The sequence below is a fragment of the Pyxicephalus adspersus genome, chromosome Z (genome assembly GCF_032062135.1).
Source record: "Pyxicephalus adspersus chromosome Z, UCB_Pads_2.0, whole genome shotgun sequence".
Lineage (NCBI taxonomy): Eukaryota > Metazoa > Chordata > Amphibia > Anura > Pyxicephalidae > Pyxicephalus > Pyxicephalus adspersus.
Window position 1 is genome coordinate 75,890,030 of NC_092871.1, and position 13,366 is coordinate 75,903,395.

Below are 13,366 nucleotides of genomic sequence, written 5' to 3' on the forward strand. Positions count from 1 at the left end.
AAAAAAAAACTGGAGTAACTCTTTTGTAAATATGGGGTTCTTTGGGAATACAACCATATTGTTATTTCCCTCCAATCTTCTTTCGGGTTTGAAACTATATTAACACACATGGTGATGCTGTTCTAAAGTCACTAATACATTTTAATCTCTTTTCAATGCAAGCAGTATAATTACCTACGTTTTATTGTTTGTGTGCCCTGTACTGCGGAGCTTACAGAGAGAAAAGCAAAAACAGCTCAATAAACAAATTACTTGATGCAATGCTGTAAAAACAGCATACTGATAGAAGAACAGAGTGACAGAAAGAGGAACTCATCGGTGTACTGCTTATGCTTTCACCATAAATTAGGGAAGAGACCTCTAAGCAAAAATTGAAACTCCACAGAAATATTACATCCACTTTTCAACCAAACACAACTGTGCTATTTGGAAAATGTTTCAAAATTTTAGGACTAAATGACCAGAAAGAAAAACATTATTCCGCACATAAAACAGATCTTATAAAAGTATTTAATGTGTGTATTTAGTTTTTCTGGATTTCATCTGTATGAAATGAATGTTGAAGAAAAGTTTACACTAAAGTGTATACATCTGAAATACTTTTAGGTCTAATGAGCCTTTTTTTTTTTATAAAAGGGTGAATAGCCCCAGCAGCAGAACAACCCCATTCACCCTACTGATCACGGTCAATCACTGCTCACTACTCTAAACAAACTGATTAAGTTATACATTCAAAAAGAGAAAAAACGTATCTATATCAAACAGGCTACAGCTTTATTGTGTCTTGAGTAATATGGGATAATTAAATGAAGAATAATTGTTTCAATTGATAGGCCATCAATGGCCTTCCTGCAACCTTCTGTAATGATCTACTCCTTATGTGCACACAGATTAACTCAGGTTTGGACCCATTCCAGGAACTAACAAGACACTTACATTCAATCTACAGTATCTTTAAAAGTTTTAGATATAAAAATAAGTGTAATAAGCATAATTCAAATATTATTATAAGCACATGCTATTGCTTCAAAAATGTTGTTCAATGGTGTAGTTTATAATAATATATGTATACAGGCAGCCACATCTGCCTATTTTATGCACATAATGCATTTTCCTTAGTAGTGTCGCAAACACGTTGTTCTTCTCCTTCTCAAAGTAAATCTATCAGTAAGCTTGGACTAATCAAAAACACTGTGGCTAGTGATTATCCCAACAGCTATTCAGTTGGTAAATCTAAGTCCAATAAATCCTGGCTTCCCTTGTTGGGATGTTCAATGTCATGAGTTATGTCATCCCAGCATCGCCAATCAAGATAGGCAATGGTATGACAGTCATGGCAGATGTACATGTTTTTTTCAATGTGAATTATCTACAAGGGTGAGAAGTACTTTTCTGTTGAGGTAAGTGGATAAACAATTCATGCCTTATGAAAATGCTGATTTCTCTAAATGACCAACCTGTTAATTAATTCTTACCAAACGTACACTGGCCATTCCAGGATGAACTGCATATAGAGAACCAATTGTCACTCAAGTAGACTGGATGGTGGATATCATGAAAAACTAGTCACATCAGATCATGTAAATGATAAATAAAAGTTTAATTTACACCCAACAATAATTTAAAAACTTAGGTAGGAAGGTTAAATGTTTTACTTCCACTCTGTTTGCTATAGTATAATTGTACCTAAGCAGTTATGTAAAAAAAGTACCTTTTGTCTCAAATTTTTCCTGACTAATAGCACTGTATTTCCTGTATGTGAGGATGGCTTTTATGCACAAAAATTACAGTTGTATATCTTCAGCAGGAAATCTAAGGCATTAGGAGTGAATAAGATTTGGTGAATTTGCTTGTGCTGCTTTGTTTTCTCTTTGCTGGAGACTTTGACATGAGGAAGAAATCCTTGCTTCTACCAAAATGACTACCTCTGTGCTGTGCAGGAAAAGGCCTGGTAAGTCAGTAATAGAAAAACAGCTGCATAATTTATTGATTATGTTTATGATAACATGTGGGCATTTGCACAGCTTTCCCATTTTCTGTTCTATTGTATTTTAATGATCTGCCTGCAGATACTTGGCAATTATGTCACTGGATCTAAAATGAGAGGTGTAATGAAAACAGATTTTTTTATCTTATTTTATTAGCAATGAAATATAAACTCAGAAAAAATGAATTGGCAAGCACCACTCCCACTTTAAAAGACATACATATACATACATATACCACATACAAAAACACACATGAATACAATGAATATTTTACTGTTCTGTTTATGTTTCAAAGTCCACTAACTGTGGGACTAACCAAATATCTCACTCCTGGTTTAATGCAGATTCATGTAGGGTATAAATATAACAATCCTATTTTCTACAGTCAGTAGGTTAAAAAAGAATTATACAAAGTTAATGCATCCTTTTTTGTGTTTTAACAGCACATTTAATAAGAAAATAGTATGATGTAACCTATAGCAACCAGTGACAGATTAAAATTAAATAAAAATTAAATCTGCATTGTATGTCTTTCCTCAACACCTGTCCCTCCGAATAGAGACCCTTTTATTGACCCCCCCCCCCCTCCTTATTTATACTTCCTTTTATCCTTCTCTCTCCTATCCTTTTTTCTTCATATCTTCTTTGGTGCTATACTATATTAAGGAAGCCCTTGTTACATATGGCTCATGAGTTTTTAAGGACTCATCCTCCCTGTGGGGGATCTTTATATAATCTACTGTTCCACTCTAAGCAAGATTCTCCCCTCACTGTATCATATTTTTCTGTCTAAAGCAATTTCAGCTTACCTTATTATAACAAAGAGTCATCTTTTTTGTATCCTATGATAATTTTACATAACTTTCAATAAAAATATTTAAAAAGAACAAAAATAAAGTCTGATTGCAGACAAGAAAGTTTGCCATGACTTTTTAAAATATTATGCCTATTAATGTTCCCATTTGAAGTTTAAACATCAAGTAATATTTTGATTAAGCTTTGCAGCTGTAATTTCTATATAACGTAATTAGTTCACAATGTATATTTTTTGCAAAGTATTTAGGTTTTTGCATCTACACAAATTATTCCTAGGTAGGTCCGTGTTCAGTGAATACACTAGCTCATATTTGAAATATTTGCTGTTTTTTACACTCTACACTGTCAAATTCAACACTGGTTTTATAGATTGTTATAGATCCCTCCTGAACTAAAACTTTAGCAAACTGCAGCTTAGAACTGTCAACTGGTATAGATCAATGTGTTTATATTTGTCCGTCACTGGGATTCTTCTAAATTGATGTTCACGGTTGATCAAGTAAAATGATCCTCCATAAGTTGAACATTTGTTAACTAAAATGTGATAACGCTGTGTATTTCATAAATCTGAATTTGAAATAGTTGACATGAACAACCTACTGATGAAGAGGAACAAGTAAACAGTCCAACTTCCTCTTTATGTGAAAAGCCTATTGCCCTGCATAGGAGACAAAACACAGATACACAATGCAACAAATGTGTAATAGGATTATTTCTAATCTCCAGCTCAGACACTTCACTTGTGATTCCTGGTATCAAAAATCCAGCCTTACATCTGTAAATATAACACATTAGAAGTGCTGTGTCACTTTCCATTGTTGGCCCATATCCCCGTCTTAAGAAACGCCAGACAATGAAGTAAAGTAGAAGCTCTGACATGGGCTATGGGGAGAAGCATTGCATAGGACAGATGACCCTCTGGCAGCTAATTCAGTGTGCATTGCAATTTTATGCAACAAAATGGGAATTCTTGAGGTCTATCGTCTCTGTGGCTTTGTTAAATTTATTAGCAATTTCTGTAAGCTCCCTGCGGCTGTAAGGAGAACACACACACCAGGGAGATCGTACACAGTGTATAAAAATGCCGGCGTTCTAATTTGCCTTTTTATGCGCAGTTGCTGATGTAAGGACAGATCTAGTTTCAACAGTCAGTGAAAAAAAAAGCGAAAAAAAAAAAAAAACAATTACTTTGAGATTTGTGTGCGGCGGTAAGCATATCCAACACATAATCAAAGACTTTAAAAAAAATATCTGGTGCAGCTGCTGGCATACCGAAAAAAAGAACCAGGACAAATATTTCAGTATCTGTGTTTTCAGTTTCTAAGTTTCAGTAAATGTAACTATCCAGAAAGAGAAGTGGCTTTATGCTTGTTATGTTTTCTTAATATTTTGCTCATCACATATAAATGTATTTTGGATTTCCACAGCTACAAAAGAGATATGTCTTATGTCTTAGTTTCAGTTGATTAAACAAAAACACTGAATCAATAAAAATAAGCATTTTCTTATCTTTCAATTTCAATCAATATTTGGGTAGATAAATGACCTAAAATCGATCAGGCAAGGTTTTTTTATACAGAGCAATTTCCAAACAAGTAGATTGTTCATGAATTATTTGTAGATTATCACAATATCTATCAAAATACCATCCAGAGAAAATCACTTTGTATGCATAGCATTATTTTTTTTTCTTTCCAGGACAAAAGGGTATTAAAAAAGTCTATCTGAAAAGGAACTCTAGGTGACTGCTATTTTTGCAGTTGCACAAGAGGTGCCTAAGATGTGAAATACAAATCTCCCTCTAGTGGCTTATCCACAAAATAAGGGAAATATGATACAGCAAGCAACAGAAATGTTTCAAAATATGGTTTTATAGAACTTAGACTACATTTTCTCCCATAATCTTGAAGACCAAATTATATGGCATGGTAGAATAAAGCACTGTTTCTACTGATAGAAATGCAAAATAATTTGTAGGACAGTTATCAAGATTTTCCACTGGTTGAGTGCCACACCTGAGAATGGCCACTTGAATCAGCAGCTAGGCTACTTTAGGCAGCACAAATCAATGGAGACAATGACAACACTTAACTAGCAATCAGAGTTTACTTTTCCGTAGTTCCTTCAGGGAAATGTAAAGTCTGAATTCCTATAGTTATTGCACTTTGCATTTTTTTTGCTTTAGAATGAAGATTCAAAGCATGAAGATGCAAAATCCAGATAATCAAGTCACCAAAGTGCATGTCATATTCGGAGTGGGTTGAGCAGTTTAATATTTCCTCTTCATAGTAAAAGCCTGGAATTAGACATCATGACCGATTTTTAAACAAAAAAAAAAATCCAACCCTATCTGCTCTCACTTTACATGCACTTCAGAACAGTGAAAATTACAGGGTGGCAGAGGTGATGAGTAAGAGGGTGGAGCATTTAATTTTACAGGAGTTGTGCGTTTTTACAAGTGGAATTCATCAGAGGTTGCTCAAGGTTTAGAGAAACAGCGACTGAGAGACCTGACAGAAACCTTAATAATTTATATTAAATATTGATGTGAATTATTTACAACCTCCATAACTCACTGCCTGAAATGCAGTAGTGACAAAAGGTTATCATTAATGAAAAAGGCGAGCTTTGTGAGGCTCCCTCTGCTCCCTGGCTCTAACTTCCCATGGTAAAAACAAACAATGCATTTCTTTATAGCAATTAGACAAGTCATTGCCTTTAAACCAGGTCCTATATAACCTACAACTTGTCACAGACTTAATGAAATACCAAACTACACATTGCTGGTAACAAGTTCAAAGACTAACCAACAGCTCATGTTTGAGAGATTTATTTATTTAATTTTGTGCTTACCCAGTAGTTTAGTAAGTACAGGTTCATCTAGTCTGCGAAAAAATCTGTAAACACCAGACTAGCTTTTAGCACTGAGACTTTTTTCATACCTTCCACTTTCAAGAATTATTAAACACATAACCATATCATTAGAGAGATATAACATATAAACTACAAAGACTGGAAAATTTATTTGAACAAAATTTTAGCAGAACTACCAGCCAATGTAAAAAAGAACAACTAAAATTTTGTCTGAATACTCCTTTAACTGTAAATGAACAGTGCAATTTATTGGAATGGACCAGGTAATGATTACCTACATACATTTCTTCACCTGGCACATGAATGATCACTGTTCATTGCAGCAGATATTTATTACTATGATGTTTTACTGCTTATCAATTGAATTTCCAATGTTGGATAATCAATATCCAAACATCTCTTGTACATTCTTTTCAGACCTCAATTATTAAAAAAAATTTAAATGAAAATTCCAAAGATTTTAAATTAGTAAACAACCACGGGCCCCTGCCTTTAAAATATATATGTCTAGCGTTATTAATACCACATAAATACTTGTGCCAGGCTTCATTCCAGCACCCCTATTCAGACTGTGACATCTTTTATTGGGCCATCAGAAACTACATGCCATTTCATGCTGCCCTCATAAAATTTATCGAAATGTGGAAAAGAAATTATGGTGTGATGTGCTCCTATCCCTACACTGCAATAATTATATATTTTATAGATCGCCAACATACGCATTGCTTCACTAATGTATGACTTTGAAGAATTTGAGCAACATCAGGCAAACAAATGCTAAAAAGTGCAGGAAAGACACCGTTAAGAAAAATGCATGCACAGATCCGCTAATCTAAAAACTGAAATACAGGCAGGTTTGCTTTTTTTTTTTGGATTGACAGCATCATTTCCAATTGTCATAATAAAAAGTAAATGAAGCTAAATATTTACACAAAAAAATCAGTTGCCATACATAATACATGGGTATGTTTACTAATGCCTTAAAACTAGCTCTGATTATCTTAATTTATTGAGTTTGTATTGATACTGGCTGCTATTTAATCTTAAAGGAGGAAACTGAGCCTGACGCTGGAAACAGACTTTTATAATCAAGTTGATGCTATTTAACTCATAGATTTCCAAAAAGATTGTACAATTCTGTTAGTTCTGACTTCAATGCTACATTCTTATTTATACTGTGTATCCTGTGTAAATGCACTTATATGCATATATAAAAGGCTGGACAGATCTTTGTTGCCCAGGCATCCCAAAAAGTGTACTAAACTAAAACTTTCATCCTCTGTTCTTTAGCATAAACATATATCTTTATATATCTATATAACTCAGTAAGCAAGTGTGTATGTGCAACTGTAAGAAAAAGTAATTGCTTTTATAAACCTTTTAGGTAAATTATTTAAATATTAATAAAAAATATTTTCCAATATTTTATTCAAGAATCTAAAATTAATAAAATTAAGGGATAGTAAGGAGATATACTTATATTTATTATTTTATTCTTAATAGAAAGGCTGAATAAATTCTCAGTAGCGCTAATATATGCTTTGACTTTCAAAACGGAGCACAGGTGACACAGGTAGATGTATTAGTAACAAAAGGGAAAATGTACTTTTATCTGGGATGGTCTATCACCATTCAAAGAGTACATATTTTTAGTACAAATAGGTATGTCTAATAACTTCGAATCAGCAATTTTTAAAGGTTATGTCAAGCTGGGAAAATAATATTGAAGAATTTTTTTTCTTTGTAAGCATGTAACGTGACACATTCTTGTTCTTAAACTATAGATAATTTTATGTTCCCTGAGGATGGGGAATAGACAAGAAGTGAATAAAAACCAACAGCTTTTTCTTGAACTTAAAACATAGTTTAAAGACTACAAGTTGTTGCTGCTGCAGTAGTACATTTATATACTGGTATAGATAATTTTTTTTAACTACTACCTGACTGATCAATGTTGACCGCGCTGAAGGGGTTATTTCCATAAATAAGTTATTTTTGTGGGTAAGTTATTTTTTTTAAACTGAGGGACAGTAGTGTTAATCTTTTTAAAATGCATTATTAATCACATCATATTGCAATTTCTAACTATTCCTTCTTGCTGCAAAAGAGTTAACGTTCCCCCACTGGCCACTCACATCTTGTTTTCTGGGTCAAAAATGTTCAGAGAGCATTTATACTGACTCTCTTTTGGCATATAAAAATCCTTCAACTAGCCCGAGACGGTCCTTCTAGCTTACCCTGCGGACACCTCGCTCAGTGGAGAAGTTCATTACATTTTATGATCTTCCCAAGTCTGTCCTGCTTGTAAGACTCGCAGAAGGCCACAAATCTGGCAGACCATCACGTATGCCATTAGACATTACTACTAAATGAATGCCATTCAAGCTCTCTGCTCACTCTGACTATATTTATGGGAGGCTGGCAGCTGTCAGTGTACCTTTTTAGTTACAAACCCCTTATTCAAAAAATCAAAAATGAAAACATTACATCCATTACACTGGATCTGAAAAGATGCAGAGGTAGTGCCAGGAAACTGATTTCTTCCTAGTTGATGCAATATCCCAAACGTACAGAGTGAAGGTGTTACCCAAATGGACAAAGTGTTTGAAAATCTATCAATAATTTCAATGCTGCAGTGCTAATAGGTGTCAAGAAGTGATTTTCAACAAGAAAATCCAGAGTTTCCAAAGACTGATGAAGCTGTTTCAGCTTCTATGACAAACTAACAAATATTTCTAATTTTCTCAGATCAAAAATACTAATGAAGCAATCTTGGGCTTTGCCAGTGTGTATACACTTGGGGATAAAAACTTACATTAAGGCTCAGGCTTGTTGACAAAAGAATGAGGAAAAAAGCTCTAGCCATACGCAATAATATGTTCACGTGCATTGATTTTTATGCCCATGGCAAGCTGAGAAACCCAGAGCGTGTTTATTCAATTCAAAAAAAGAGGTAATTTCTCATCTACATGCAACAAACACTGTTGGAGCAGGCGTAATCTCCTCAGCTTTTTTTCTGATTTCAAAAAATGAATCAAAACTCAAGTTGAAAAATGGCAATTCCAAAACACTACGATTCTGCAAGCCAATTTTTTAAGCAAAAAAAAATTACAGAGTAAAAAAAAAAAATGCAAAAGCCTGCTACCTTGTGGTTACCTTTAGCAAAACACAAACATAAATAAGGCTTGATAACTACTGGGTAATTTTCTACCATTTCTAGGCAATAAGGAAAGAAAAGAGTCTTTGAATCTTCAAAACAGGTAAAGGATAAATGTATCAGCAAGACCAATATACTTGTTATCTAGCTGCCTATTCAATACCTGCCAGCTGATGTGATCGTTAAAAAAAACAAACATAATAAAACAGCCTTCAGAGAAGTAGGAATAAAACAAAGTAATTTTTTGAGCTAGGATTTTGGTTCACATACCATTGCTGTTTAAAAACAGCAATATGGCCAGCAGACAGAAATGTTATGGCCTTTCAATAGCTAATAAGGTCAAGTTTCTTTGATAGTACTAACACACAAGCTGACCACTCTCTGTGACATTAAAAAACATTATGCCTAAAAGAATAAAAATATACAACTAAACTTTAACTGTTTATAAACCCCAAATCAGCTGCTTTCACTGGTAATTCATGGTCTTTATATAGTCAGACAGTTTTACAATGTGTAAATTACACCAGCATAATCTATTTGTGCTTTCGCTCAGTGTAGAAGATTTTACTTTTACATCATAGCAAAATGATGATGCAAGAAGGATCACGCAACAGTTCTGAATTGCTGTTCTATTTAATAATGTCATGCCTTGCCATTGTAAATTCTTTGTGTGCTAAGAAGACACAATCTCATACTCATTCATAATGTAATAGGCATATCTTTCTCTATTTAAATTTTTCCCTTTTGTTAAATTTAATGTCACTTCCGCAAGCTAAGACAACACAGGACAACAATTGTACCCATCAGCTATTTCATCCATGACTACAGTATCACACTGTCTAATTGAGGAAGGTCTGGGATTTGATACCATATTTACAGTACTAACCATTCTGATTAGGTTCATTTCACATACAGAATAAGCCTGTGATTATTTCAATCATTATCATTTCTGCTTTAGGAATCAACATATGCTTAGTATGAGGATGATCAGTATGTATAATGTATATTAAAAGCTTTAAAATTAACAATGCTTCTAAATTAAAATATTAAATGTGAATATCAATAAGGGAGATCTGGAAAATGCAGGCTTGTTCATGTATATAAAACCCTACTATTATAATTTTAATATTAAAAATAATGGTTTAGATAGCCCCAGCATCTTCTATGGCACTGTAAATAGACAAAGTTGATAGTATAAACAATGAGGAAAGTACAAAATCAGCTTACCTTAAATGTGTGTGTGTGTATATTTATATATAGGTATATATTTATTTATATATACACACGCACATATACACACACTGAACCTTTTCTAGTTGTATAAACAATGAGGGAATATAGGTAGTGCACAACTGATCTTTTAATTTGTCTATATATATTTAGACACACATTCTCAAAATTAATTATATATTCATATACACACACAAATGCATGGATACTACTTTGCAAGAAATGTGCGACGTTATGTCTGCAACTCCTCTCTCCAATATGTTTTTTTTTCCTTTAGGAAATTTCTTTATAAACAGCATGTATAGAAGTTGTGAAATTAAAGGGGTTTAATTGTAAACAATTGTGCTGTGCTGTGAACATAAAACAAACCTCTCAATTAATAAAGGTTTATTGTAAATGGTGGAATTGTTCGTAAGATCAGGTCAATGTGTATTATTTCAGCAGAAAGCAGCAATTAGAAGGATAGATTTGTTTTTTGTTTTTTTTTTTTAAACCCTCTCCAGACACAGAAATTGATGGTGATTGATTAGGTGTGCCAGCAATTAATATATATATTGTAGTCATTTGATTCGCTACAATGTATCAGTGACAAGCTCAACACTGAAACTGACACTCTTAATAGGTTCTAGTGATTTGACACCCTTGAAATCCCTGGATTATTTAATGATCACTTTTTATGAAATAAATAAATCCAACAAAGCAAATTTCCAGAATGCCAGTTTTTCTTTACCACAGCTGCCCTGGGCAGTTGTGTCATCTTTTTTTTTTTTTTTTATGCAACTATTTATTTCATTGTCTTATAGGTTGTAGTATGTGAATGATATGTCAGATGTTTAAAAAGCTCAGGTCGACTTTTATTCAAATTATCAACCCATATTATTAAGCTGAACTGTCGATATTGTAATTGTAAAATGATGATATATCATAGGAATATGAATTCATTTTAAACATCTAAAAGAATACACACTAAACTATAAAAATAAAACCTGACAAAAGAGAATCAATTTAAACAGTACAATGTAATACTGACAGTGCACTGGCTAAATTTTAATTTTGTCACTGTAAAATATGAACAAAAATATGTATTTATCCAAGTAGTTAAAAAATATGAGGGGGTTGGTTTTGACTGACAAGTTTTTGCCAAATGTACTATATCATACAGTACACCAAGATTGTAAATAGTTCCCTACTAAAGTATTTAATATTGTGGAAGTATAAAGCCATTAAATACCTGGAATAAAAATATTCTACGTACAATAATACAGCTGGCCTGAAATAAAGTCTAAGAACAATCGATTGCAAAACTTTACTGCTCAGTCAAAATGCAGATATATTTAACAGTGAATTTTGCAGTTAATTAATGATTTGATTTGGTGTCAGGATTTCAGTATTGATCTTGCAATGAGGGTTCAAGGAGATTTCAGATAAGAAGAAATTGCTCTGTGAAGGTTTACACATCTAAGTGGAAATAGATGCCTTGCTCACCTCCTACAACCTCAGCAGACATAAGGCTTAGCACTGCTAGCTATTTAGGATCATAGCACACACACACAAAGGGTTTTTTTATAGATAGAATACTAGCTTGGTAGGTAGTACATTTCTGTTTGACCTAAAAAAAACACAGAGCTGCTATAGCTGTCCTTCCCAATATTCTAAATGATAGTAAACACTGCCTGAGGGGAATGTGCTTGTGGTAGTGATCTGTGGCCCCTTCCTTGTCCAGTACATACAAAAGGTTTTTTACACAGGTTTGTGTACATAAAATGCTAAGAATGTTAGGGTGGTGTTACCAGCTTCAAAGATCAGTCCATGTTTAGCGTGGAAATAGAAGGTGTAATGCAATCAGAGTTTAAATAACAGAAAGGTTAAGACTCCTACCTGTTTTTTCTTTGATTTCACATAGAACACTGAAGAGAGCTGGCTTCATCCTATGGCAGTTAAGGGCATGCTTTCTGGAAAACAAAAATTGTTTACAATAACAGTATTACCATAGGGCAATGTATAACAGTCATTTAATCTACATACAATTGTCCTATATGATTTCATATCATGTACAATGGAAAACATAAAATAAACCATTGCACTGTACACCTTTAAAACAATCAATATGAGGCATCAATGGACACATATGTGATTAAGCACTACTGCACTATAAAACTATTATACATATGGTGATTATTAATGCTATCCATCGGAAAAATAGTTTGATCAATTGGCCATGGGCAGTTAATAATTGGCATCAACCTTTTTCAGTTTGGAGAAATTACAGCTCAAAACTGTAAGAAAAAAATGAGAGAGAAGATGGAAGTTGAGCTTTCTCTATGAAGGGTTTTACAATTTGTAATGTTTACGCACATGTCAGATTAGCCTGCTATTATAGCAAATATAAATCAACACTTGTCTGCAATAAACTGCTTCAATCCACATCAAAACTGATTTATTAAAAGGGGACAACTTTTACACAGCAATATATTTTCCCAGCACTGAATTTTGTAATTCTGGTTTCTGCAGTTGCATCTCTTAAAAGGCTTCTACAAACATTCATACCAATAAGAAAAAAAGGTGTCTGTTTTAAAAGAATTGGGGAGTATGTTCACAAAATGTATGGCAGATGGATTTGCTAACGTTAGATAATAAAAATGGGCACAGCCACATAAACAAAGGCAGCTCAAAATCTGTGCACGCTTTTCTTTACAAAGCCCACTAAAGCGTGCCTGCTGTTTACAAATCATGCAAACAAGTTGTCAGGAATAAAACAACAAATGGTTGGGTAGAAAATTATACATTTATTGGCCAACTCTGCATTTATAGGGGGAGTATGCGGTCTCCTTTACATCACAGATTATTGCTACTTGGAAGAGAGCTGAGTGATCCTGAATGTCTAAACTATAAATAATAGTCTATATAGGGACTTTTACCAGATAAAGGGTCTCCCCTGTCTCACCAGGAGGTTCCAGTGTGCTGCCGCATTTATGAGCATCACTTTGACAATATGCAAAAAGGACTTTGTGTTCAGTGTATTAATGATTGCAAATTAAAGCAGATCAAAACTTTACTGGGAGTCCTGAAAGACACCTAGGGAGTAAATCTACACAAGGCTATTGCTGTTTGTTGATACCAGCTTTGCATGTCATCCCTGTGAGAGTAGCAGCCTCCAGACTCATCGCCACCCAAACATGTGTTGGTTTATTTGACAAACTGCCTGCATTGAGAAGTTGTTCACTCCAGAAAGTACAGGAGTGATGATCGCCTGTGATGTGTGGGGGGGAAAGTGTGATGCTATGTGTTTTTTTTTTTTTTT

At 33.8% G+C, this 13,366-nt stretch overlaps 1 protein-coding gene across 3 annotated transcripts in view; it reads right to left on the reverse strand.

Annotated features, from left to right (window-relative positions):
* PBX3 (PBX homeobox 3) overlaps positions 1-13,366 on the reverse strand; it is a 160,266-nt gene that overhangs the window by 145,378 nt on the left and 1,522 nt on the right. Inside the window, exon 2 of one of the 3 annotated variants that reach the window (XM_072429929.1) lies at positions 11,944-12,024. In XM_072429929.1, coding sequence (XP_072286030.1) covers positions 11,944-12,024 — 81 coding nt within the window. Of the gene's footprint in view, positions 1-11,943; positions 12,025-13,366 lie in introns of those variants that run through there. The other 2 variants (XM_072429928.1, XM_072429927.1) reach the window with 2 other exon arrangements.